The 26211-nt window shown below is 33.8% G+C and overlaps 2 protein-coding genes across 6 annotated transcripts in view; one reads left to right on the plus strand and one right to left on the minus strand.

Moving 5' to 3' along the window:
• Nucleotides 1-111: 111 nt before the first annotated feature.
• LOC128672907 (mucolipin-3-like) lies at nucleotides 112-3780 on the plus strand. The gene has a single exon (XM_053750418.2). It carries the CDS (start codon nucleotides 421-423, stop codon nucleotides 2218-2220), a length of 1800 nt encoding a protein of 599 aa, XP_053606393.1. The 5' UTR covers nucleotides 112-420; the 3' UTR covers nucleotides 2221-3780.
• Nucleotides 3781-5506: 1726 nt separating this feature from the next.
• nebu (nebulosa) overlaps nucleotides 5507-26211 on the minus strand; it is a 39104-nt gene continuing 18399 nt past the window's right edge. For 3 of the 5 annotated variants that reach the window (XM_053750423.1, XM_053750420.2, XM_053750419.2), the window contains exons 2-3: nucleotides 9069-9177; nucleotides 5507-8831 (exon numbers count right to left, since the gene is read on the minus strand). In XM_053750423.1, coding sequence (XP_053606398.1) covers nucleotides 7468-8831; nucleotides 9069-9177 — 1473 coding nt within the window. In that variant the 3' untranslated portion in view covers nucleotides 5507-7467. Of the gene's footprint in view, nucleotides 8832-9068; nucleotides 9178-10900; nucleotides 11313-21795; nucleotides 22048-26211 lie in introns of those variants that run through there. The other 2 variants (XM_053750424.2, XM_053750421.1) reach the window with 2 other exon arrangements.

Genomic DNA, 26211 nt, shown 5'->3' on the forward strand with positions numbered 1-26211 from the left:
ATATGGCAACACTGGGTTATACAACGATGTAATGTCAGAATTTAGATGTCATTGTCAAATGCCAAAAATGACACAACCGCAAAAGCGAGTGACAGCGAGAGTGACCTTCCTTTTGTTTGTCTTGTCGAGACAGACAAAGTAGTACGTAGGTACCTAGGTACTTAGTATTTTATTTGTGTTGCACTTCCATTAAGCAAAGCAAGGTTCGTCAAGTGATTTGATTTATCATCTGTGTCGACAACTCGACATGGGATATATTTTTTCTGATCTTAATATTATACACAAAAAGTAAATATTTAACACTTTATTGTTACTGCATTTGACGAGTGAGTTTGCGACAAAGAAGTGCCCTAAAATTTAGTGTTACGCTAAAACACCTGATTTGTGTTTACCATTGATATACACCCTGAAGCAATAACAATGGAGAACTTCGTGTCTTCTCCAGAAAATACTTGCTCAGAAGAAGAAGGTGAGCAGAGAACTGCAAACAATAGAGCCAGCGATAATGGACAGCCTTATGCTACAGCCAACACTTCGTACGCAGCTCTGAATCAGATGGAGGAAAAAATGCGCCGTAAACTACAGTTTTTCTTCATGAACCCAATAGAAAAATGGAAGGCCAAGCGCAAGTTTCCTTACAAATTCGTCGTACAAGTCATCAAGATTGTTTTGGTGACGTTCCAGCTTTGTTTGTTTGCACACAACAGATATAACCATGTTAACTATACATGGGACAATCGAATTAGTTTTTCGCACTTGTTCCTGCTCGGATGGGACTCCACTCGCGAAATTAATGCTTATCCACCTGGAGCTGGCCCCTTAGCTATCTACAAACAAGAAGATTTTTATAGCACGTTAGATTTTGCATACACTGGCTATATGAACCTGAGCAATGCAATCGGACCTTATTCATATAACAACGAAGACAATAAATTTGTGGATCCCGTGTTCTGTCAGTACAATTACAAACAAGGCATAATTTATGGATTCAATGAAAGCTATGTTTTCAATTCTGAAATTGTGGAGACTTGTGTTAATTTCACTAGTAATGACAATGAATTGTTTTCATCAGAAAATTACTTGAAAAATTCTGGTATTGATATCCAATTTGCAGCATTGGTGAGGGCTAAGTTGATGTTTTCAGTAAATACTATTAATTTTAGAGCAGCGGGGCCTATTACTCCACCAGATTGTTATAGATTTGATGTTGAAATCATTTTCGATAATGAAGATCACGATGGACAAATGTCACTGGTACTAGATGCAGAGCCTTATAAGTTGACCTGCAGGGGAGACACAGCATATGTAACTGACAACAAAATTGACCAAGTGCTTCGCAGCATACTGAACTTGCTTGTTATTTTGATATGTTCAGTTTCATTCGCACTTTGCAGCCGAGCCATATACAGAGCACAGCTTTTGAAGGAATTAACTGTGCATTTCTTCCGACAAACATATAGTAAAGAACTAAGCATTGATGGAAGATTAGAATTTCTAAATGTTTGGTATATAATGATAATTATCAATGATATACTAATTATAATGGGATCTGCTGTGAAGGAGCAAATTGAGCGTAACCAGTTCACAAATGATCAGTGGAATGTATGCTCTTTGTTCCTAGGAACTGGTAACCTCTTAGTTTGGTTTGGAGTCCTCAGGTATCTAGGTTTTTTCAAGACATACAATGTTGTCATACTAACATTAAAGAAGGCTGCTCCAAAGATTTTCCGTTTCCTGATTTGTGCCCTTCTCATCTATGCAGGTTTTACGTTTTGCGGCTGGCTCATATTGGGACCATATCACATGAAGTTTAGATCCTTAGCAACTACTTCTGAATGCTTGTTCTCTTTGATAAACGGCGATGACATGTTTGCTACGTTTTCAATTATGTCAAGAAAGTCTCCCATGTTGTGGTGGTTCAGTCGAATATATCTGTATTCTTTTATCAGTTTGTACATTTATGTTGTGCTTAGTTTATTCATTTCTGTCATAATGGACGCCTATGATACAATTAAGCAGTATTACAAAGAAGGCTTTCCGAAGAGTGATTTGCAGCAGTTTATTGGAGAAGCTACTTTCGAGGAAGTTTCCTCAGGACTGTACAGGACGCAGAGTTCGACATCTCTAAATGCAGTCATGAACTCGCTGTTTTGTTGCAATTTTTACAGAAGAGCATACTCAAAAATTGGTGGAGGTACTTCGAGTCACAATTTGATATGAGCTCTATTTTGCCTATCTATTTCTGAATAGACAATAGATGTACATAACTAGTACAATCTTTCAATATCTATTTTCTTATCTTTAGAGTGTTTACTAATACACAATGTCCTTGTTTTTCTCTGATTCTTAATGATTTTACCTGATATTTTGTTAAGGTCAAATTCATGTGTTTTATCTGTGTTATAGGTACAATCAAGTACACGTGTATAATTTTTAGAAAACTAAAAGTTATAACATTTTTTAAATTTTGTACTATTTGATAAGGAGATCAATTTCTAGATTTACATATTACGTAAATTACATTAGGTATTTTTTTTAAATTAAATTACATTTGTTTGTATATTTTGTTCATTTTGTTAAGTCGCAAAAATATTTGTAATAGTAAATTGATATTAAACTTGCCAAAACACGATATTATAGTTGAACATGGCTTTAATGTAGGTTTAATTTTTAAAGCCCTATGCTATATTTTATTTTCTCAGTGATATCATTGATGACATGATGGATTATGTAATCAAAACAAAATGTTAGTAAATGTTAGTAAATGTTGTGTTCCACATTTTGATTGGATTTTTCACATAGGTATTTATTTTTATGATCATATTGTTCACCTTAACAGTCAATGTGAAAAGTTTTGGAGAATGCCTATGGGCTTTTTGCAGGCAGCTAATGAACTCTAGTTGAAATTTTAACAGGCCGAAACATAAATTGCTTATGGAGAAACCTACTGACTGACTGTATTTGAAATTGGATGATATTGATTTACGTTATTCATAAAAAGTTAAAGCATAGTATGATTTGTTTCTTTCTGTCAATCTCAAATATTATTAAGTGTAATAGTCACAAAACATAGTGCTTTAACTATTTTATGAATGACGACGTTAGTGTAGTTAAATTATTCATTTTTATTGGATTTTATAAATCATCCTATCTACCCATATTAATTATTGATTTAGTGATATAGGATTAATTATCCTATATCACTAAATCAACTTCATTGTCACAGGGTCTGTTAATTTTTTTAGTAACCAAATTGTTTTAATTGCATAACAGTTACAAACATACCTAGTTACCATTTTATTAACTTAATATTATTTTTAACCAACTAGTTAATCTTATTCATCTGGAGTGGCCAGAATTCGTAATCAAGAATATAAAATAGAAAAAACTCCTCACTCGACATGTGTACAATTTACATAGATATGATTTTCAGTGTATGATATAGAAATGATTTTCAGTGTGTGGCAGAAAATTTATTATACGTTCACGAAAATATTTACATACCTATATTTTAATTGGGTTTATATCAGTGTACTTTTAGTCACAGAAGTGAACATAATAGAACTTGCACGGCATGTTAGTTTGACGTTGTTATTGTCATACATTGCTTGGCCATTGTGAGACACGCACATTGACAAAAACAAAATAAGCAATGTTTAAACGTTTAAACCAAAGTATGAATCACGCCACATACTGTCTCTTCGAACAGTGTATTGATATTATCATACAGGCAACTATAGCAATGCTATAAAGTAAATAAAATGTATTTTTGTACCAAAATGTTGTTTATTGCTTCAGGAATCTGGTTCCCCTTATCTAAATTACCATTTGGCTTAATCTCCTGCATTGTTCGATTTATTTAAGTACACAATTATGCTATCAATTACTTTGAAACGCGAAGGCTCATTTAGTGTGATGCGGGCTTATTTGTGGAATTGATATCTTCTATACTGTGAGAAGAATCTCAAGTTTATGTTTAGCTTTTTCCTTAATGATTTTTATAATCTGCGCAGGATATTCTCTGCTGGCAGCGGCTATTATTTTGCTCACAGCAGACCTACCATCAACTTTTACAGAACGATTCTAAGCAACTCAGTTCAATTTAGGCACCTAAAATGAATCGCATTCATACAAAAAATTAAGTCAGTGGTACGAATTTGCGATGCAGTTCAGTTTAGGTCGTAAAGTGGATCGCGAGATGATGGTAAGCCCCCAGGTCAAGCAGAACGCATAAATTTGTGTCTACCTAAAAGGTAGCCTATTTACTACTGTCCTGAGAGGCTACGTAGTAGGTAGTCGAATTTCATCATTTCGGTTGACCAAAATTTCTTAGTTATTAAATAGCTATAATGTCCCACTGCTGGGCATAAAGGCCGTTACATGGAAATAGAGTGGGGAGGCCCTCTGTCTCAGGTCTTTTCCATAGTATGAATGAATAATTATAATACAAAATATTTTAAACTGTGTCACCTACCCGTGTCGACCGCATTAGTGGTGTACAATTTCACACCGCAGCAGCGTTGAATTGAAGCCAGTTGCTATAAATTACTTAAATCCATCGGAAATCATTGCGGTTTCGCCGCTATTTCTATTAGCGTAGAGTTCTATGCAAGGTAATTTGAGTTGCAGTTGATTGTACATACATACTAGATACCACAGATATAAGAACATTACTCGTACGTGTAATATTTTTAAATCTGTGCTAGATACAGGCGATGAAGTTTTAATCAATTAGGTATTCCGTTTCGGTCTTACCTACCTACTTTTTTTTAAATTATCCGTTTAGGTATATAGATATGTGACGATGTAAAACAATAAGTATAACACAAAAACCGGCCAAGTGCGTGTCGGGCCACGCACTGTGGGCACAGGGTTCGAAGTTTACTATAAACCACCCAAACATGATTATTTGTTAACATAAGTTTAATTTAAATTTTGATAAGCTATAAACATTTCCCAAAATAAATACCCAAGGCAAACAAAATTGTTAGTATCTGTTTTAGGTAGATAACGGCCTAAAATGTGTGGAAACAAATATATCATCATATCGTGTTGACACTCTTCTTGTAATGTGTAATGGATAATTTTAAATTGCATCACATATCTGGTAGCAGCTGAAAATCTGCGCTTAAACAGCTTCTCTTGCAACATCGAGCTGTGCTATAACCAATTTGTTTCTGTGGCAGACATTGTTATTATAAACTATCTGTGCCCCGGGGCTTGGCTCCTGTGGAAATTTCGGGATAAAAAGTACCCTATGTGTTATTCCAGGTTATTTTCTACCCGTTTACCAAATTTCATAACAATCGGTCTAGGAGATAATGCGCGAAGAGGTACAAACTTACCTACTTTCGCATTTATAATATAATATTAGTTAGGATTATTATATTGTTAAGTAGTGTGTAACAGTATCTGTCTATAGTAGAGTTCACCCACCGATGAGATACGATGTGTCGACAATTAGGTACTCGTAGACATCATAAATTTGGTTAATAAAATAAAAATAATTTATACAATTCACATTTATTTATCGCTTTCAAATCATTATTACATCGATTTTATGGCTGATAACAATACATATATACAAACAAATTAATTATGAACTATTGTATCATTTATATAGGTGGCTTGTAGAAGCGAAGGAAATTAGAGGTATATTGATACATACATACAAAATAATTTAGAATCTCTCATACTTAAAATCCAAACAATGGACTTTTTTCAGTGGGTTTTGAATCGGTAAAAACATGTTATCCTTCAAATGAAAATTGGCCATCCTTACAACTAATATAATACATGCAAAAGTAAGTCTGTTACTTTTTCACGGCAAAATGACTTAACAGTATTTACTGTAATTTTGCATAGGAATAGCTCTAAATATAAAAAAGGTCATAGATAGGAAATTAGCGACGCACCAACACTGCAAAAACTAGAGTACTTATACATTTTATAATTTAACTTATTCTCATAAACGTATTACTTTTCCAACACCACTACGAGCCACCATGTTTCAACATTTTCAGTATTACATAATATAGGAACAATCAATCAAGTCCAATCATAATTTTTATGTAGATAATAACAAATAAATTATAAACACAATAATATACTGATCCACTGGCCTAAGTAACATTTTCTAGATTTTTACTATTTATCAAAAAGCATAGATTGAATAAAAATATACAATAATCAAAAATAAATTCTACAGCTGACCTTTTACAATTAAATTTTAATATAATTAAAAACACTAAATTGACGATATTTTGTATTTTAAATATAGTCTTATAATAAAAATTGCTTGGACCATGAGAAACGATAATATTAGTGGATGGAAATTTGAATTTATGAAAATAATATATTAATAATAAATCACTTTATTTCAGGTATATTTTATTGTATAATTAATGTTGTCTTCGTTTAAATATTATATAAGTAAATATTACGCTAATTAAATTAATTAAATGGTTGAATAGAAACATATTATCATAGTTATTGCGAAAAACACAAAGTGAACTTCTTTTTACATTCATATTACATTTTCTTCTATAAATAACTTTTTGCCATTCGTTCATACATATTAGCTCTTATATAAGTATTCGATATAATAATGCTAATAGACAATAAATATTGCGACTGTCAATAAAAGGCAGCCATTTTTTAAAATTTTAAATATCGATATAAAAAACTACACTGACATCTGAACTATATGGCATAATCTATATGATATGAAACCATGGAATTAGTAGGTACTCCGACGGAGCACTACTAATTCCATGTATGAAACACGTTACACCTATTTCAAAATGTTATATGGCATCGTGAAATCTAAAAGGACCTCTTCACATTGTGCGTAATGTATTACCTATTTCGCTTTTTAGGTTATGTTTTACTACTTCATCAAACAAGACGGCGGGTATGAACGAACAAAATTGTTTTTTTTTTTTTTAATTTAAACCCCAACTATTGTGACATAGGGTTCACCATTTCAGTATTCCTTTGTCTTTCTCTACCATTGTCTTTATAAAGCTAAAGAAAAATTTGAGGTCCTTTATTCAACTTAAATTAATAATATAACAATTTCATTATAACACGACATTGCTTCGGCCCCGTAGAAATCGCAAATGCGGAAAAGATGGGATGGGGTGTTCCCAAAGATTAACATCTAATGATACACTCCACATCCATTTACTTTTCGGACTAAAGCTTACTCACATTTCTTAATAATCTTTAATCTAGAGCTACCAGGATCTATTTTATTAAATACAAATAAGCAACTGTAAAAATAAATTAAAACTCTATTGTCCAACGACTCGTCTTAAATTCGCCTTTAAATTCGCGTACGTGTGTAAAAATCGACAACTCTTTGGTCTATGAAATATTGCTTTGAAGCGTTTAACACCAAAGTACATGTAAGTCTTACTTAGTATAAAAATACTACATGGATTATCCATCAGTCTATAGGTTGGTTTATTTCTTTGTGTCCTCTGCGTTTCTCCTCTGTGGTTCGGCGCCGAGCATGACTTGGATTTCGTCGACACTCTTGCCTTTCGTTTCGGGGACGATGAAGAAAACGAAAATAAATCCAACGACCATGATGCTGGCGAACAGCCAGAAGACTTGACCGGAACCGATGCTCTGGTTTAAGGCATTGAAAGTACTCGTGACCGCGAAACTGAGAAGCCAGTTGAAGGTCCCAGCTGTTGATGAGACGAAAGCTTTGATTTCTATCGTGCATAACTCTCCAGCCATCATCCATGGAATTGGACCCAGACCGATAGAGAAAGCAATAATAAAGAGAGACAACGCGAGAAGAGGGAGCCAAGAAATTGATGAAACAATATTGGAATCTGCTCCGTGAACGTCTTGGAGGAAGAAGAAGGTACCTAAAGCTGTCGAGCAAAGACACATGACTAAAGTCGAAAACAGTAAGAGAATTCGCCTGCCGAGTTTGTCGATGACCAAACTCGAGCTGAAAGTGGACGCTACTTGGATGATGCCGATGATTATTGTGGCTACAGCGGCCGGGACGGCGGCGCCGGCTGATGCGAAAATCGCTGACGTATTGAAAATCACGGCATTGATGCCAGAAAGTTGTTGGAACACCATGAGGGCGAAGCAGATAAGGATAGCTTTCAACGCAGTCTTTTTAGTGATCGCTGATAAATAAGATACTCGGTTGTTGCGATTGTCCTCAGCGCGTTGCTTCAAAGCGTTCAACTCCCCATCGATATCGTAATTATTCCCGCGCAGTCTGACCAACGCTTCTCTCGCTTCATCATTATTGCTCTTGTTGACTAAATACGTGGGACTTTCTGGCATAAAGAAGAAGACGATTCCGAAAATGATCGGAATACACGTACAGAGAATGTTGAAGGCAAAGACGGACGTATAACTTCCGATGACGTACGCGAAAAGGATACCAATAGTGATCATAAGTTGGAAATAACTTCCTAGAGTGCCGCGGATGGAGTCTTGAGCTATTTCGCTGGTGTAAGCCGGGGCAGTGACACAAAATGCTCCGCCGGCGAATCCAGTGATGAATCTTCCAGCCATCAGCATAGCAACGTTGGAAGCGAAGGTGATTAGTAACCAGCCTATAGTGAAAGGTAAGACGAGTAATAACATGGTTTTCTTACGTCCTATAGCGTCCATTACTATACCGATTGGGATGCAGACGCTGGCAGCACCGAGGTTGACGAGAGAGGAGATCCAGTCGCCGTTGGATTCGCTCACAGAGAAGTTGTAATCGGTCTGGTTATCTTGGGTTATCTTGAAGATGACGGGTGACGACCACCCCAAAGTCGAACCGGCGGCCAACGCGCCAAGGGTTGCTGGAAGTGACAGTATTTATTTTAATAATTACGTCGTTTAAGAAAATGTTAAATCCGACAAGATATAGGCACATCAAACATTTGATACATAAATTCAGAATGTGCACTCCATCCACCTTTTCTTCGGCCTTCCCCTTCTTATATTCCCATTCAATTTAAAAGTGAGAGTGTTTGAAATAACACACTCAAAAACAAGAAGTCCGATATCTTGTCGCAAGCTGGTAAAAAGAATATTACCTGCGATAGCTGCAATATATTGAGGCAGCTTCCGCCCCCCCTCGCGCGGTTCCACCAACACCGTCTGAGACACACCCACCTCAGCCATTGTGCCGTTACCCTCCGCTGTCTGGAAGTAAACAATAAGACCTGTATTAATATGGTCCTAGGAACCGAGTATGTCGTGCTCACTCAAATGGTGGCGGCGGAGTCGTGGGTCGGTAAAAATAGCACATGAAAGGTCTCCAGCACTATATCTCCACACCACATGAAACATCACCACAATCAAATGCAGAAGAAAGAACATACACACTTTAAAATTTATAATATTGCTATGGACAAAGAATAATAAGAATATATTTGAAAAAACTTTATTTTTTAAAATGGTGGCCTATATATTTTTTAATATACTTCGAAATAACAGTATTATGTATACAATACAGCAATAAGTATCATTGCTAAAATGTTAATAACAAACAACATACAAATTATCATTCTGTGTACCTATTAGATAACATTGAATATATTGATGTCATCCTGCACATCTATCAGTAAACAAAATATATTTTTAATTTAAACTTACTTAAAAAGATTTATTTTTGGTATCACTTAAAACCTTACATATTTTACTTTAACTATGACATTTATTGACATAAATCATAGGTAAAGAAAAAGTGAGGCTATGAGTAATGTATAAGTGAGGATGTCTTGACTTTGGGTAAATATAATTTGATTCATTTATTAACCTATCAATACCCGCGCGGTTCGATCTGAAGCCTTCCTATTGTTGTTCAGTTGTTTTTATTATCTCCAGAATAGAAGGGTTGAAGAGATGGAAAGGACTCCACAGACAATTATGTTCTTAATATGTTGAATTAATTTATTATCTTGTGTTATTTAACTTTATTTAAATTTTGTATTGACTTTATAGGTACAGATACATTTTTAATATAATTATAATCTTATTATTACAGCCAGCCAGAAATATAGATTATTTTAAAGCAAGTAAATGTTCTTCAGCAAGAACTTTATACATTAGTTGTATAATAATGTGAATGCAGGCAGCCTTATTGGCACAATGCATTACAGCCATTTATATATTGTGTATATTTTTGAGTTTCAGTATTTAGTTCTATTTTAATTATATTTTCTTAGATTTTTTCTTGTTAAAATGTTATTTATTCACGCATATTTTCAACTAAGTATGACCTTACATTCCTCAGTCATTGTTTCCACTTGGGTGGTCAATCATAACTTCGATATGTGATCTATAACAACTATCATAGTGAAAGGACTACAAATTGCTTTCTATTATATATAGTACTACCAACTTAAATTAGATTCAGCCTCAAGAAGAGATCAACTAGAATATCGAATAATGTATTAGCATAGCATGACTTCATACCGGCCCGTGGATGATGCATAAGGCAACTAAGAGACACATAGCCTTAATCTTGGCAGCTGATAGTCAACAATAACATTCACAAGGAGGGTTTATGTCATGTCCAGATGACCAGTAGTAGAATCAAAGTGGAATATTCAATAGTTTATTTTTTTATGCTGACCTCATCGATAGATAATAAAACTGTATAGCAGACCCCAACTTTGCATCACAGTCAGAAATATAGTATGTAGATGTGATACCTGCATATTTCGAAACACTACTTGTCACTTTGTAAGTGAACTCAGCCCTACATTGTAATTGTTGAACCACAGAACAGACCAGAAACAAAGCATGTCAGATCAGACTACAAAGTTTCTGATAAAATCCTGTTCAAAATTTCCTGAAAACAAGTCTATAAAATATCAGTTACTTATATGCAATTTTTATAACGCAATAAAAATGCAATTACCTCATTTTGAATATTACTTGGTCCTGGAGTAGAGAGCAAAGGTTCGCGCTCACCGTCAGAATCGTCCACAACATTATTGCCACGATTTCGAAACAGAGAAGACTTCATTTTTTTACAATATAACTAAAACCTATATAACAGAAACTGGTTGTATTGTATTGGGTTTAATTAAGAATATATAACGCGTTTTACGCGGGTGCACTTGTTACCAAATCGGACGGAATAAATTGAATGTTTGCAGGAGGTCGTATTTTCAAACAAGCTGCTAATTAATTTGTTGTTTTGTTTTATCAACTTTGCAGATACAAATTGACTCTTAATCCATTGAAATAAAGCAGTTTTTTGCTAAAAACACTATAAATTCCTGCGCAAAATCTTGACGGACACAAATGCACTGCTTTAACGTCTATCAATGTCACTGTCAATGTCAAAGAAAAATAATCTGCGTTCACGAGGTTCAAATTTATCTACACTACACGATTGATTATGTATTTATTGGACATTATTTTAAATGAATCACAGGGTATATGTCTGTGAAATAAATTAAAAATAGCCGTACTCGCGCGCGGGGGCCCTTTCAAAATCTATGGCCCTACTAAGTAGTACGACTAGTTCGGTAAATGAAATAGCTCAGATTCATTTTTACATTAGTAAAATATTGCTTTATAAAAAATTGCAGGCGTTAGCCTTTACATAGATAAACAATAGGAAAAAGAGATTATAATTAGGAAATTCGTTTAAGATAATTATTTCTCTTTTCTTCAATTAAAATGAACGCGCTCGAATAATGCATTAAGTCTGTATATATAGGTAATATGTTGTCCAAACACAACAAAGGTATACTTACCTATACCTAAGTACATAAATTCACGAGTGAGTGTTTACTGAACTATAGCATGTCAATTTACAACAGTTTTCATTACAAGATACACTTTACAATCGTCACTTTAATATTTAACTATGACTACATAATATACTTATTGCAATGATTAGTCTAATGACCGAAAACTAGCGCCTGACGATATTTTATCTTTCTTTGGGTGAATTTTTGAGCATTTCGATCACCGGATTAGTATTACCTCCTTCAAAGTTCAACAAAGACAAGTATCAATTTACTATCTTTATGAGTTGTGTTGGGGGTAGTGTAAAATGTTATCGAAATGTTTGATTTTATAGATTTTAGAAAGGGCTTTTATTTTAAAGGACGGTAATCATCATCATCATATAGAGTGTGTTATTGCTATTTTATTCAACGATAGTAATCAATGAAAAAATGAATTCACCGAGTTAAATATCTCATACGATTTTTCTTACGATGTAAAATCTAAGAGTAGGAGAACCCCACTAGATGTGCAAAACTAACTTTACACCAAAAATATCATAAATTTTTCAACGTGAACAACAACAACGGCCCGTAAACTGATTCGAACTTGACATTGGCACGGCGGCTCGCCCTTGACCATGTTCAATTAGAATAAGCCTGCCAAGTTGAATTGTTTGCATTATAATCGCGACTATTTCATGCCAAGTGACAACATTATGCACGCGTAGGTATTAAAGCGAATAGCCGCAACGGATATGTGACATAGGTACATCTATTGAATTCGTTAGATTGTACCCCTGAATTAATGGCAAAAATCTAGCATTTTTACTTTGTACTCGACAGTTCAAAAGATAATTTGATGTTTTCAGAGTTAGTTTGATTGTGTTTATGTATAATAAATGGAATCAACCCATAGTGAAAAACATAGATAATCTAGGAAAAAACTAGATAAAGTATATACTCTCTAAGTATAGGCACACAAGTTAGTGCAGATTTCATTCCACTTATACCTACTTATAACTCGAAATGGAAATCCGCCGAGCAATAAAATTACGACCTCCGTGGTGATAGTGGTTACTGCTACCGCTGGAAAATATTTACTTGTGACTGATTCCAAATATTTGTCTGGGGTCCTGGGTGTGTTGTGCTCGTTTCTCTGTTTATGTCCATAGGACCCGCCATATGAGCTTAGTGCTTAGTGTTGGCCGTTGAGTGTTGTCAATAAAAAAAATCGTCGAAAAAATTTGTGTTTAACAAAAAGCAGGATTTCCTACATGATTCTGAATATATAACTTACAAAAAAATCACGACATGATCCGATATGATTACGTGCTATTTCTGTATTAGTACCTATTTAAAAAAATACCTAAGCTTTTTAAAAACACTCCATGTACCTATGCACAGCCATTCAACGTGAAATTGAATAGACGTTAGTTACACTGCGATGATATTCGCAAAGAATTTCAATAACAAAGACGTGTTTTGGAAACATTCTAGAATGGCGAGACGTTGAGAGAAAATGTTTTGTCTTGAATTTCAGTTCCAACTTCCAATAGAAGCGTAGAGTTTTCACACTGTTTTCTCTTTTCAGTGTTATGTAAATAAGGTAAAAGGGGATAAAAGTATTACTACCAAAAATCCTAGTTATTGGGGCATCAAACAGGAGGGAAACAGACTCTGGGGGGCTACCACGAAACGTACAACACGTAATACATCTTTGCGTCCACACTTTTTTATTTTAAACGACGCGTAGGTACACGATATGGGAAAGTGAGAGCATGTGGACGTTAGTAACGTGTTACGTGTTTGTATGTTTCGTGATAGGCCTTCTGGGCCACCAACGTTTTATTGACCATAAGCCGTTTCAGCTTGGCCAAAAGTGCTTTCGTATGTCTGTGTGTTCTCCTCTAGAGGTCGCATTTCTCAACAGATTCCCGTTCAATTTTGGGAGCAGGTTCAAAAAACATGAAAATCTATTGTAGAGCCATTTTTTGGAAATTTTTGAAAATGGCGGAGTTTCATTTCTATTATGACATACACATACACATAATAGACGGATATTTTCATAAGCGTTGTCAAAAGATGAATAGTCCAGTTCGTTTACAAAAAGATAATGTCTGACTTGAGCATTTAGAGTTCGAATCCCGCTGAACGACCTCTTTTTAGTTCATTATATGTATTTAGTTTTATTTTTACGAACGCCATTTTAAACTTTATTTTACAAATTATTTTCTTACATTCTACTTGGGGCAAAAACACATTTTTTGTATGTATGTATGTTTGTTTGTGTGTAACGCGATAACTTTTGAACCGTTGGTACGATTTTGATGAAATTTAAAAGGTATGTAGGACAGTAGGTAGGTATGTAACAAAATCGGTTAAGTCGTTATCAAAATATTCACAATTTTGTAAAATCTCATCAAAATTTATTGTATTCGCGAGGTCTACGTTCGCGGCGAACAACTAGGTTCAGGGATTGGTAAAGTGCTCAGGTGAGAGAGAGAGCAACCATATGTAAAGTATCTCTATGCAGCGTTAATAAAAGCGAATATATATTTTTTTTAAATGAGGATAAACCACACATATTGAGCTAGCCCCAAAGTAAGTTCGAGACTTGTGTTATGGGATACTAACTCAACGATACTATATTTTATAACAAATACATATACTTATAGATAAACATCCAAGACCCGGGCCAATCAGAAAAAGATCGTTTTCCATCATGACCCGACTGGGGATCGAACCCGGGACCTCTCGGTTCAGTGGCAAGAACTTTACCACTGCGCCACCGAGGTCGTCAAATATGCAGTGAATTTGGGTAGATTGATGAGGGGGATGCCCTAAAGACATACCATAACACTTCTGATGATGTCCTTTGTAACCATTGTAGCTATAATCGGCCCAGGGCCGAATACTGGCACTCCAAAAACTGCCGAACGATTGCCACCCCACATTTCACAGATAAATGAAAAAAAAAAACAAATGATAAATCACACTTGACACAAAATTTCGAGTGGTATGAAGAAATTCAGTTCTAAGATTTGTTATATACCTAACCTCTTCACTATATATGATAAACATGTCGAATGTAGATTTATCTCATAAAATGTTACTTGTTATTGTAAAAATACTCAAATATATTGCAGTTTTAAAGTACATTTACAAACATTATTTACCAAATTGTTACAAAACCTTCGAGAAAAATTGAAAGTTAATTAAAGATAAGCGATAAGACTCGCCAATTAATGTACTTACCCAGAAGGTTTAGTACCTAAGTTAATTCTTTATATTCGGCTGTTTGTGATTTCAAATATATCTAACTAGCGGCCCGTCCCGGCTTCGCTCATGTAAAACCAATATAGATGACACCTGATTCCTGAGGAGGGTCCTCAGGAATCACATTATCTATTGGTGAAAACCGCTTGAAAATCCGTGCAGTATTTTTGAGTTTATGGCGAACAGACGAACAGGACAGACGCGGCAGAGTGCTTTGTTTAATTAATTTTGTACTGGATGTACAATAACTGCTGTCTCGAGTTAGAATCTCATAACCATAACACAAGTCTCGAATCTGTGAATTTTAATTACATTCGCTCCTTTTTATTTACACTAGCCCGCAGATTCGCCCGCGTAATTTAAAGCGCATAAACTTCTTATTGTCAATATGTCGGGTTCTAAGCAACGTATCGCGATGAATCCTATATTAGATTTTAGGTTAGACCATCCGCTATATAACTGTGCTATGGCTAGCTTAAGTTCAATTAATGGTCGTCTTAGGCCGACGTTTAAACTACCTTTCCAAATTGAATGGCTGATTAACACATACATTAGCTAGCAGCTCCATTAGCAGGCATACAAAACTTCATACTATATGGCGTTAAATTTGAAAAACCATCTACTTATATACATTTTATTTTTAAAATTCCTGCAATAAAATTTCAAATAAATAAATAAACTTTGCAGGCACCGTACATCCGGGCGAAGCCATGTGCGGAAGCTGTCAGTTTGAAAAATATTTGACATACCATATATGTATCTTTGTTGCAATAGATAATATACAATTATGTCGTCCATTTTATGTGCGGTGGATGCCAGTACTCATACTCGCATAATGCGAATAATAGTATGGTCTGTTTTCCTCATTATCAATTTGTATTGGCATGCTAAAACAATGCAGATCATGTCACTATCAGCTAATTAGATATGTGTGTACTGCACAAGGGAATTATATTTAAACTAGCTGAACTTCGTGATGTTATCCGCGTATTTATTCAAAAATATATATTTAAAATTGTATGCACAGTACAGGGGGCTTACCATCATCTCTTAACGCGATCCACTTTACGACCTAAACTGAACTGCATCGCAAATTCGTACCATCGACTTAATTTTTAGTATGAATGCGATTCATTTTAGGTGCCTAAATTGAACTGAGTTGCATTGGAATCGTTCTGTAAAAGTTGATGAAGTAGGCCTGCAGTACATTATAAAGCGCCATTGATCTGTCAGAATTTTTGACCAAAAGAAATCTGACAGGTCTGGGGATCGCTAATCTCGGGATAAAACGTACCCTATGATTAGCTTCCTCAATATCAAATTTCATAAAAATTGACCCAGCCGTTAGAGCGTGAAGAAGTAACAAACATACTCACAATCTTTCGTCTTTACAATACTTATTCGTGGAATCGAATGGGATGGGATTGCAGCACGATTGCAGTGATATGTGCAGCCTCCTTACAAAAATCGACAGAACTAATACTAACTTTAAAAGATACTAACTACTATAATACTCATTCAATATTTCATTACAGTATCTATCACTACACGCATACATTACAGTATCTATCACTGTATTTGTTACAAGTAATCATTTCATATATCCGACACGAGAGACGATTTGCAATCGAATCTTATTAGCATACACGTCATACCTGATGTGTGTCATAAAACAATTTAATCTAAGTATCAGACAGGATAAGCTTCTAATTTGGCGGGAAATATTGTAAAGAATGGTCTTGCATGTTTATAATAAAATGAGAACTAAACGATAAATATTCAACACCTATGTACTGAGATCTCAATTATTTAGAAGTAAGTTTAAAAGAGTATGTGAATATATATGAAAATATAAATGATGTAAGTGGTACCTTCTACTATAATAGTAGTTTATATTTTAGTGTATAAGAGTGTTTTCCTGCGAGGTCGCCCGCGTGAATTTCCCAATTACACTTAGTGAAATCTCAGTCATCCGAATGGAGGTTGCTCCTTTTTAATTTCGCGATTTTCCCACAGTTAATAATTATAGGTACCTAGTCAGGATTCGGATTAAAAAACGCAGCAATTTATATTTTGATTTTCGATACAAATTATTTACAAATTTTCAAATCGAAATTCAGCTGTTTTTCCGTCTCGCTTTTGGAAACCTGCGCGTGCACAGCAGGGTACGCCTGAGCAGCGAAGACAATTACCCGATAGTGGGAATTGCTCACTAATTTGCCAATATTACGCAATCGCTTATGGAATATAAATAACTAACGTTATTATATTATTTTTATTTTTTTTTATAACTTGGCGCTCGCGCCTACATTCAGACGGCAATAAATGAAAATCAGTGTTTTTGTACTAATGTGCTGAAAGTTCACTGAGTTACGGCCCTTTTGCCTTGCTGCAGCACACTAATTCTTTTAGCATTACGCTTGTATGTACACGTAATATCAATATTATTTTAATGCTATATATGTTATTGTTTTTAGCGTCTGTGGCGACACAGGTAAACGTTTTCTGTGTCTATGTCAATTAGATTTTTAAGATTACTAACATTTAATTATTCACATTTATTTAGATAATTATTTATTTTATTTAGAGACCTTTAAATGACAAAGTAATGGTTTTATGAATGTAAAACTAAGTTTATCTTTACCCACACAAGGTTTTGTATATTGATTATCACGAACCGATAATAAACACTTGGTTCTGCGATATAATGTTTATCACATGTATATGAATATGGTTGATCCATGTTTGATGCAATAAAAATATCATACGAGATATGTAAGGTGCCCAACAATCTGATTTTATCGGGACACCTTGTTCTCAATCTCAATCCAAGCCTTTATGTCGTCCCGCTTATAGATCTATCTAGCTGTTCGGAGGTTTTGTAAATAGTGAAAATTATTATAAAATCTATTCACAGTGCTATTCACAGCGCTATTTTCGCAGCCAAGCAATTACATTGCGGTATGGTTATCGTTGGGCCACCAATAGTTGATTGTGTAAATGTGTGGCTGCGAAAAGATACGATAGTGAAAATTGAGTTGGACGAACGTCCTCCGTTGTCCAGCGAGAGGTTAAAAATGTTACTGTTTTTTTTTTATTAAATTGATGCACAGCTACGTATTTCATCATAGCATATTTATAAGTATAGATAGTAAGTACCTATAACCATATCCTACAAACAATCGGAAAGGTCATTCACAAAATTTTGAAATTGTCACAAAAAGTTTGTAAATGTCCCGCTGAAACAAAAAGCAATGGTCACATTAGCGATATCACATACATGTATGAAACCTGTATGGGTACTGTACTTGTATGTTGTCGACCTTTCCCCGTGTTCCGTTTCCGGAAGATGTTTGCGGAAATACATGTATGCATGTATGACCAACCGGGTCATAAAATTAAAATTATTATATGTATGTAAAGTTGGTCTAAGATGCAACAGTTAAATAGGATATAGTCGATATTCATGATTTAATTGCTTTGTTTAGCAGTTACAAGTAAAGCTAGGTAATAAAGTAAACATTTATTAGATACTTAGCTTATGCCCGCGGCTTCGCCCGCGTTTATTTCGTGCGTCCGCTATTTAAGTATAACTTATTATTGTAAATATCTTGGCTTCTAAGCAACGTATCGTATCGTATATTAAAATTCGTAATGTAATTGATTGCGGTAAAATTGTATCTGTTATTTTTTGTTTTATAACAATTTGTGTCAATGAAAATATATAAAAGTGTAATATATGACAAAAAATTGCATGTATTTTAGAATCCTAAAATAGTTTCCATAAGAATAAATCTATATATATATATATATATATACAGATTTTGGGAAATTACCACGTAAAGGGTCGAAAAACTTTTATATGAGAGTTCTACACCGTTGGATTTTGATTGTTTACAACAAATTACAGAATACGTGTTTCAGATTTTTCTGAAAATTAACCCTCAACCCCTTCAATTGAAAGATTGTATGGAACTACTTAAATATAAACTTCAAAATAAAAAGCTGAAAGTTGGTAAACATACTCTCTTCATCATTTTTCTTAAATTAATGACCGAGATTTTATTACTATGAAATTCACGCGGGCGAAGCCGCGGGCCAAAGCTAGTTTAATATAAAATAAATATTATGATGAACATAAAGATAACACACAGTTTTACAACATTTTATGTGAGTTATTGACGTGGGTGTACAATAAAACGTATTATAGCTTTAACTGTAGAATTTATTTTAACAGATAAAGAATGGCGGCGGAAAATAAAGAATTTGACAAGATTTGATAAAATAGATTGTGTTTTTAAATCAAAATAATTATTCCACGTTCCAAGAAGTGGTGGATGCCGAAGACAACTCTGGATCCTCTCTCTCTCTTTAACTCTTTCTGCTTTTGTCCGCTCTGCTAAACGACAGCTAATTTTATAATATTTATAGTTACATACCCTGTTATTCATTAAAAACTTAAAACATATTTCAAACTAAAATATTTTTGTTTTGTATAGTCTCGTTCTGTCAATGTCAAATATTGTAAAGTGCGACAGTGACAAAAGATATTTTGGATTTTGATATACCTACTTACTAACTTTTTCTGGGGATAGTTTGTATTATTTTTTCCAAAACAAAGCTGCCAGTACCCATTCAGTTAATCGAAAAACCAAAGAATTAAGCATTTTTGGAAATGTATAAGAACCACTGATTTATAAATATTATTAAATGTTTTCCACACTCGGTACTTACAATGTTCATCCAAAACTGAACCTTGTTTATCAGATAAATAAATCTTGATGTTCCCGCGATTATATTTCGACGAGACAGCTCGTTATTATTAGAAAAAAAAACAAATAGATTTTTGGTAGTTGCCACAAAAAAAAGTATTTTGCACGCAACGTTCTATATTTTAAATCGCAAATTACGAGATTTTAAAAAATGGTAGAATGCATGCGTTTTTAATCCCCGATGCAAAAAGAGTGGTTTTATAAGTTTAGTACCTATGTATCTGTGTGTATCATCGTAGCTTCCAAACAGATGAACCGATTTTCGTTTTTTTTTTGTGTCATAGATAATTTTATTTCGAGTGTTGTTCTTAGCCATGTTGTAGCGAAATTAATATTGAAAGTCGGGGGTTTTAAGACTTTTTCGTAATTCTGAAATTATTTATAACAATGTCAGGTTAGGTTAGGACATGTAGTAAAAAATTACTATGGGTATAACAAATTTATGTTCTAAAAGCCCAGATTAGTATTGTGATCGTAGGTAATAGGTCAGTGGGATTTTCGGCTAAATGTTGCGTGAGATTGTGAAACAACGGAAGGAAATTGAAATGTTATTCGCGATTAAGAAATGGAATATTACACTACATGGACAACGTCTGATATCCCGTATCAGTGGGATTTTATTAATTAATATCATGCTTATTACATTCCTATCCAATAGATAACATATCTGAATAATTTCGTAAGATACTCGATTCACACGTAGATTTTTATCTAAATATTTTTTGTCAGTTTTTATACTCTCTATAGTATTTTTTTATACTTCTTTAATTAACATTGGATTAACAAAAATAAGTAGGCAATAATTGATTAAAACGAAATGCTAAATATAAAATATGTAAGTTACATTTTGTGAATTAATTTCTTTCAAATTACTACCTACATATAGAGCACTCGTTTATGGTAAAGCGTGGTTCATGTGTGAAAAATGTTGTTTAACTAGTTGTTTCAATGTTTGATTTATTAAATATCTAATAAATATTTTGTACGATGATACACTTCAAGACTGAATCATCAAAACAGACAACAAAATAAGGTAGATAGTAATATCTAAAAGGAAAAAAATTATATTATAAATGCGAAATTAAGTTTGTTAACTCTTCAAGTTCTCTGTCTACTCAAACAATCTTCTTGAAATTTTTCATACAATATGTAGTTTGAGGTATGGAGCAGGACATAGGGTATCCGTTTATACCGAAAAATTAACGCGAACAAAGGCTAATAATAAACTTAACGACTAACTTTTGATGCGATCATTTCGCTCAGACCACGTTTTGTACGATTTTTTTTTACTTCTCAGAATACCTAATTAAATTAAATACATTGTAGATATCCCTCGAATTAATTTTAGACGTCTGTGCATTTGTTACAACAAAAAATACAATCTGATTTAATTAATTGTACTTATGTGGGTAGATTATTGTATGTGATTATATCAATATGCGTAGTATTCCTATGGAATGTTAGATAACTGTGGTAGTAATGAAAAGTAAATTTTACCTTTATCTTGAAGAGTAGGACAGGTTCCCTTCAACATTTAAGAAGGTAGGTTTATTTACACAATTATATAGCTACGAGAAGATAATAATTTGCCTACCTACGTCAAGATTTGTTTCTCATGTATTAGCCAGGTGAAAGTCAATAAAGATTAAATATACCTATTTGTTTATATTAATAAAAAAACAAGCTTATATTCTTTCTGAAATGTACATTGATCTTACTGAGTCATTTGCCGGTGTTTAAAAAAATCTTTTCCAAGTAGGTAGTATGTATATTTAGAGGATTTCATCCCTCGTGAAACGTATGCACTTGAAAGTAGGTATTTATTTTACATACCTATATTTATATTCAGTCAAAATATGTGTATTTTTATCCCAAAACGAAAATAGATTGGTTTTAAGAGCGTACGTAAGTAATTCGTACCGTAACGTTATTCATTAAATTAAATAAGTAGATACCTATTTTTAAATAGTTAAAAAATATCACCATACTGAAAATAAAATTACGTAAAAAAGTTCAAAACTCACCAGTCAAAAATTTTATGTAAATCGCAGTGACTTTCCTCCTTTTCCGGGGAAATTTCAAAAACAGAACACGGGTACTCGGATCTCACGCGCGAAATATTTTTTCTTTTTATATCGGAACTAATCCAGAGACAATTTTCGATTTTCAAAAACTTTTCTCGCGCTCGAGTCAGGCAAAGGCAACCAGATAGGCGGCCTATTTTCCTGATTAACACGTTGTTACTGGCCGGTTGTGCGGCAACTGAACCGAGTAAACTTACATTGCAGGAAATGTATCGCGTATAAGTAGTTATGTTTGTGATTTACAGCGCATGCGTCGAACACAGGGTGTTAAATATAATTAAGAGATGTGTGTAAAATAGTAATTAATTTCATTTTTTTCAACAACTAATGACTTAAACACTTTATCAAAAATATTTTGTTTTGAGTTTTTGTTTATTACGAAAACAAAATAAACGGTGTTTAATAGGGCATATTACGCAAAGCGCAGATGGCGCTACTGGTACAACTAATACCTTAGTTGTTACCACAACATTGCCAATGGAGGCAAAAAGCGCCAATTTTTTGTATTGTTGCAGATTTACGACCAAAATTATTTTTTTTGTATCTATGTATGTATAAATAGCTAAGTAATATTGTTGTATAAGTAATACTGTGATGTAACTCTTCCATTACGTGACAAATCTCTGTGGTTTTAGCATAATGCATTATGTGTATTGTTTTTTAATATAGTCTTTAAAATTATAATAAATAAATAAAATAAATAATAAAAATAAATGTACTTATGTACGTTTGTAACGCGATAACTTTCGAACAGTTGGTCTGATCTTGATGAAATTTAAAAGGTATGTAGGATCTGTCACAATAATTTTTAAATTCGTGAGGCATCAAAGTCGTTCTTGAAACATTCAAAATTTGGTTAAAATTGAATGTGTTCGCCAGGTCTAAGTTCGCGCAGATATCAACACTTAATTTCTACTAAGGTCAAGCTAATTTTGGAAACAGACATTTAATTTAAAAAACTTTCAATTACAATTATTTGATGACTAAAATTAAATTTGCATTCAAACCATCATGTTACCACAAGTATATTTGCATATTCTTACGGCCTTTTAAATCTTGGGGAGAAAAAACAAACGTTCGTAGAATAAGTGCTACGACTTTCGAATAAAAAAAACTATCACGTTTTTACGAGCGCGACTACGAGTTATATAATAAAGCTACGATCGTCCCAATTTTCCATTCAAGAATTTGCTGTCCGCGCGGGACAGCTCTTTCCCGAGTGAACTAATTAACAATATTAATTAGGGTTTTTTTTTCTATTATGTTCCGCTTTTGACGATATAATCCCGCTTTTTTACTCATCAAAATCCGATTTTGCTCAAAATCAGGCAACGCAGCTGTAAATTGACATCAAACTATCATTATTATTATTATACTTTGTGTAATGTGCCTTTCAACTACCATTTTATGTTAGGGATTAAACTTTATCTATACATGTTTGCTTCGTTTAGCAATAGTATCATTTTACACCGATAACCTCACATATCAATAGCTCGACTCGAATCAAAATAAGACATGTCTTATCTCGATAATCGCAAAGCGAGTGCTCGAGTTGACTATCGATAAGACGCGTGTGGTAGAAGAAACATACTGAATTCTGACCTGAGGGAGAAGTGCGGGTTTGCATTTCACTTTTCACTATCGAATCGATTCGAAGTGAGACTCAGCGAACCAATCACATAGCACAGTGTGCTTGTCGTTGCGTCACAATGGCGCGCTGTGATTGGTTAGCCGCGTCTCACTGCGAAACGACTCGGTGGTAAGATGTAAATAGCAAAGTCGCACAACTCACACTGAAACGAACTTGCCAACGTCAGTGAAAACCATTTCTAACTTATCGATTAATGTATGTGTTGGAGACCTTTGACTTCGTATAATCGATAGTGCATAGATCTACTTTCTTTCGCGTCACTATTATACTAGTGTACGGCCGATATAGCTGTTTCACACGCATTAGTAAACTTGCAAGTTAATACTTATCAAGATCTCGTACGTAAATGATGAACAAGAAATACATACATAACTATTGCCAAAATTCATAGACAAAATGAAAACAACTCCTTCCATGCTAAATTAGATTAATAGTATTTTTATATCTGTAATTTATTTTGTATACAGCCCGAGCCTGCGATATACAAAAGTGATGTTTTTATTACAATAAGTGATGCAATAATTTTGAGGGTACTGACGATATTTACATACGGAAATCGGTCCGATTTGGGTGTAAAGTCATTTATCACTGCTCGATTGAGCTGTCGTGAAATAACTGTCTACCTGAGGTATGCCATGATGGGACTTATTTTTAAGTAGTTGTTCGCCGCGAACTTACTCGCGAACACAATAAATGTTTGATGAGTTCTTACAAAATTGTGAATATTTCAAAAACGACTTAACCGATTTTCTTACTCCACGAACTGAAAAATTCTATTGACAGATTCTACATACCTTTTATTAAAATCAGGACAACGGTTCGAAAGTTATCGCGTTACAAACATACAAAAAAATTATTTTTGCCCCAAGTTGATTTGTAGTGATCAATATTTTTATTTTAGAATACTTGCGGCATGTGGTGGTTGTCTATTGTCTATGAAGGCCACAGAAAAGTAAATGAATACCCAGGTCTAGTTTTCACAAATGATGTACATACTTGGATGAGATGGTTTAGAAATAATATAAACAATATGAGAGAAGAGAAACTATTAGGTGAATATAACTATAACACGAAATGTATAGGTATTTAAAAACTTGATACGTTTTGTATGATGCTAATTTTTTTCGTAACAATACCTGTAAGTATAAACAAATTGCAGCATCAAGTACATTGAACTTGAATGCAGCGAAGGGGCAATGATCCGCGTATTATTTTATCCTCGAGCCAAATGCTATCAATTGGCAGTTTGAGAGACTTGAAGTGATAACACTCAAGAAATCATCGCTGACTGTCATTTTTTGAGTCAATATGTCAGGTTTGACTGCGATATTACGTATACTTTACTTACACAGAATATTTTTTTGTATATATTTTGATGTAGTGAGCGTTACTCGTACGTCAAAATGTTTCTTTATTGACCGAGCGAGCGAAGCGAGCGAGGTTTACAAATCAACTTAACAACGGGGCACAATTATACATTTTTTGTATGTATGTATGTTTGTTTGTTTGTAACGCGATAATTTTCGAACCGTTGGTCTGATTTTGATGAAATTTAAAAGGTATGTAGGATCTGTCAATAGAATGTTTAAGTTCGTGAGGCATCAAAATCGGCTAAGTCGTTTTGGAAATATTCACAATTTTGTAAAAACTCGTCTATTAAAAATGTATTGTGTTCGCGAGGTTTGTGTTCGCGGCGAACAACTAGTATAGTTCATTTCATTTCAGAAGCCAATGTTGCATTTAATTTACTTACTTATGGTTATTATAACAACGATCATTTCCTTTAGAAAAAACAATGTTAGTTAAAACGATTAAATTAATTGAAAAAATATTATCATAATCGCTTATGCACAATGCACATTGGATTAAAAATCACTTCATATGTTGAGCAAGAAGTTTAATATATGTAGGTATATGACCTATATTTGTTAATTGACGTCCTTGGAGAAAAGGCTGCGGAGAAGTTTGTTGCGCCGTTTCTTCTTCACCTGCGCTTTGGAAGTCGGCAGTAGACATAGTTTAAGTAATTTTTTGACGTCAATAAGTGATGTATATCATCCTAAATTGAATAAAGAATTTTGAATTTGAAGAATATTCTAATTAAATCAAGATGGAAGATAAGTCAAAAGACTTATCTATGTATTTTATTCGTATCACGCATCCGATCTATAAATTAAATAATATCCTATACGTCAGTATAAAATAAAAAAAATTAAAACAAGTAAAATAATTCAGTGTAGAGAATATAATAATAAGATACGAATTAAAAAAATAGATAATCTATGAAAAAAAAACACGAAGGAATCCTGACAATGTGTGATATATTTTGATATGAAATCAGCGTCAAATCTAACGCACCGTAGTAGGTTCAAGATGTCACGAGTGAAGATTAGATTTGCTTATGGATTGTGGTCATGAGACCCCTGCATGATGCTTTTGATGATCAAATCATTTATTCAGAATTTACACCTTCGCAGGCACTTCTAAATGTAAAATTTAATGTTGTAGGTACCTAAGTACAATAATTTCCTACAAAACTACATACTTGCGTTTCGGAGCGACCTGAGAAGAAATGCCGAAAGAATCACATTTAAACAGTGTTGGTTCCTATCATGCCAAAAGGGCTAACTATTATTGTTTCTATCTGCATATTTTTCTCTGATAGTATAACAAAGTATATGAAGTACATGGTCAAAAAGTATTAA

Source organism: Plodia interpunctella, chromosome 10 (genome assembly GCF_027563975.2).
Source record: "Plodia interpunctella isolate USDA-ARS_2022_Savannah chromosome 10, ilPloInte3.2, whole genome shotgun sequence".
Lineage (NCBI taxonomy): Eukaryota > Metazoa > Arthropoda > Insecta > Lepidoptera > Pyralidae > Plodia > Plodia interpunctella.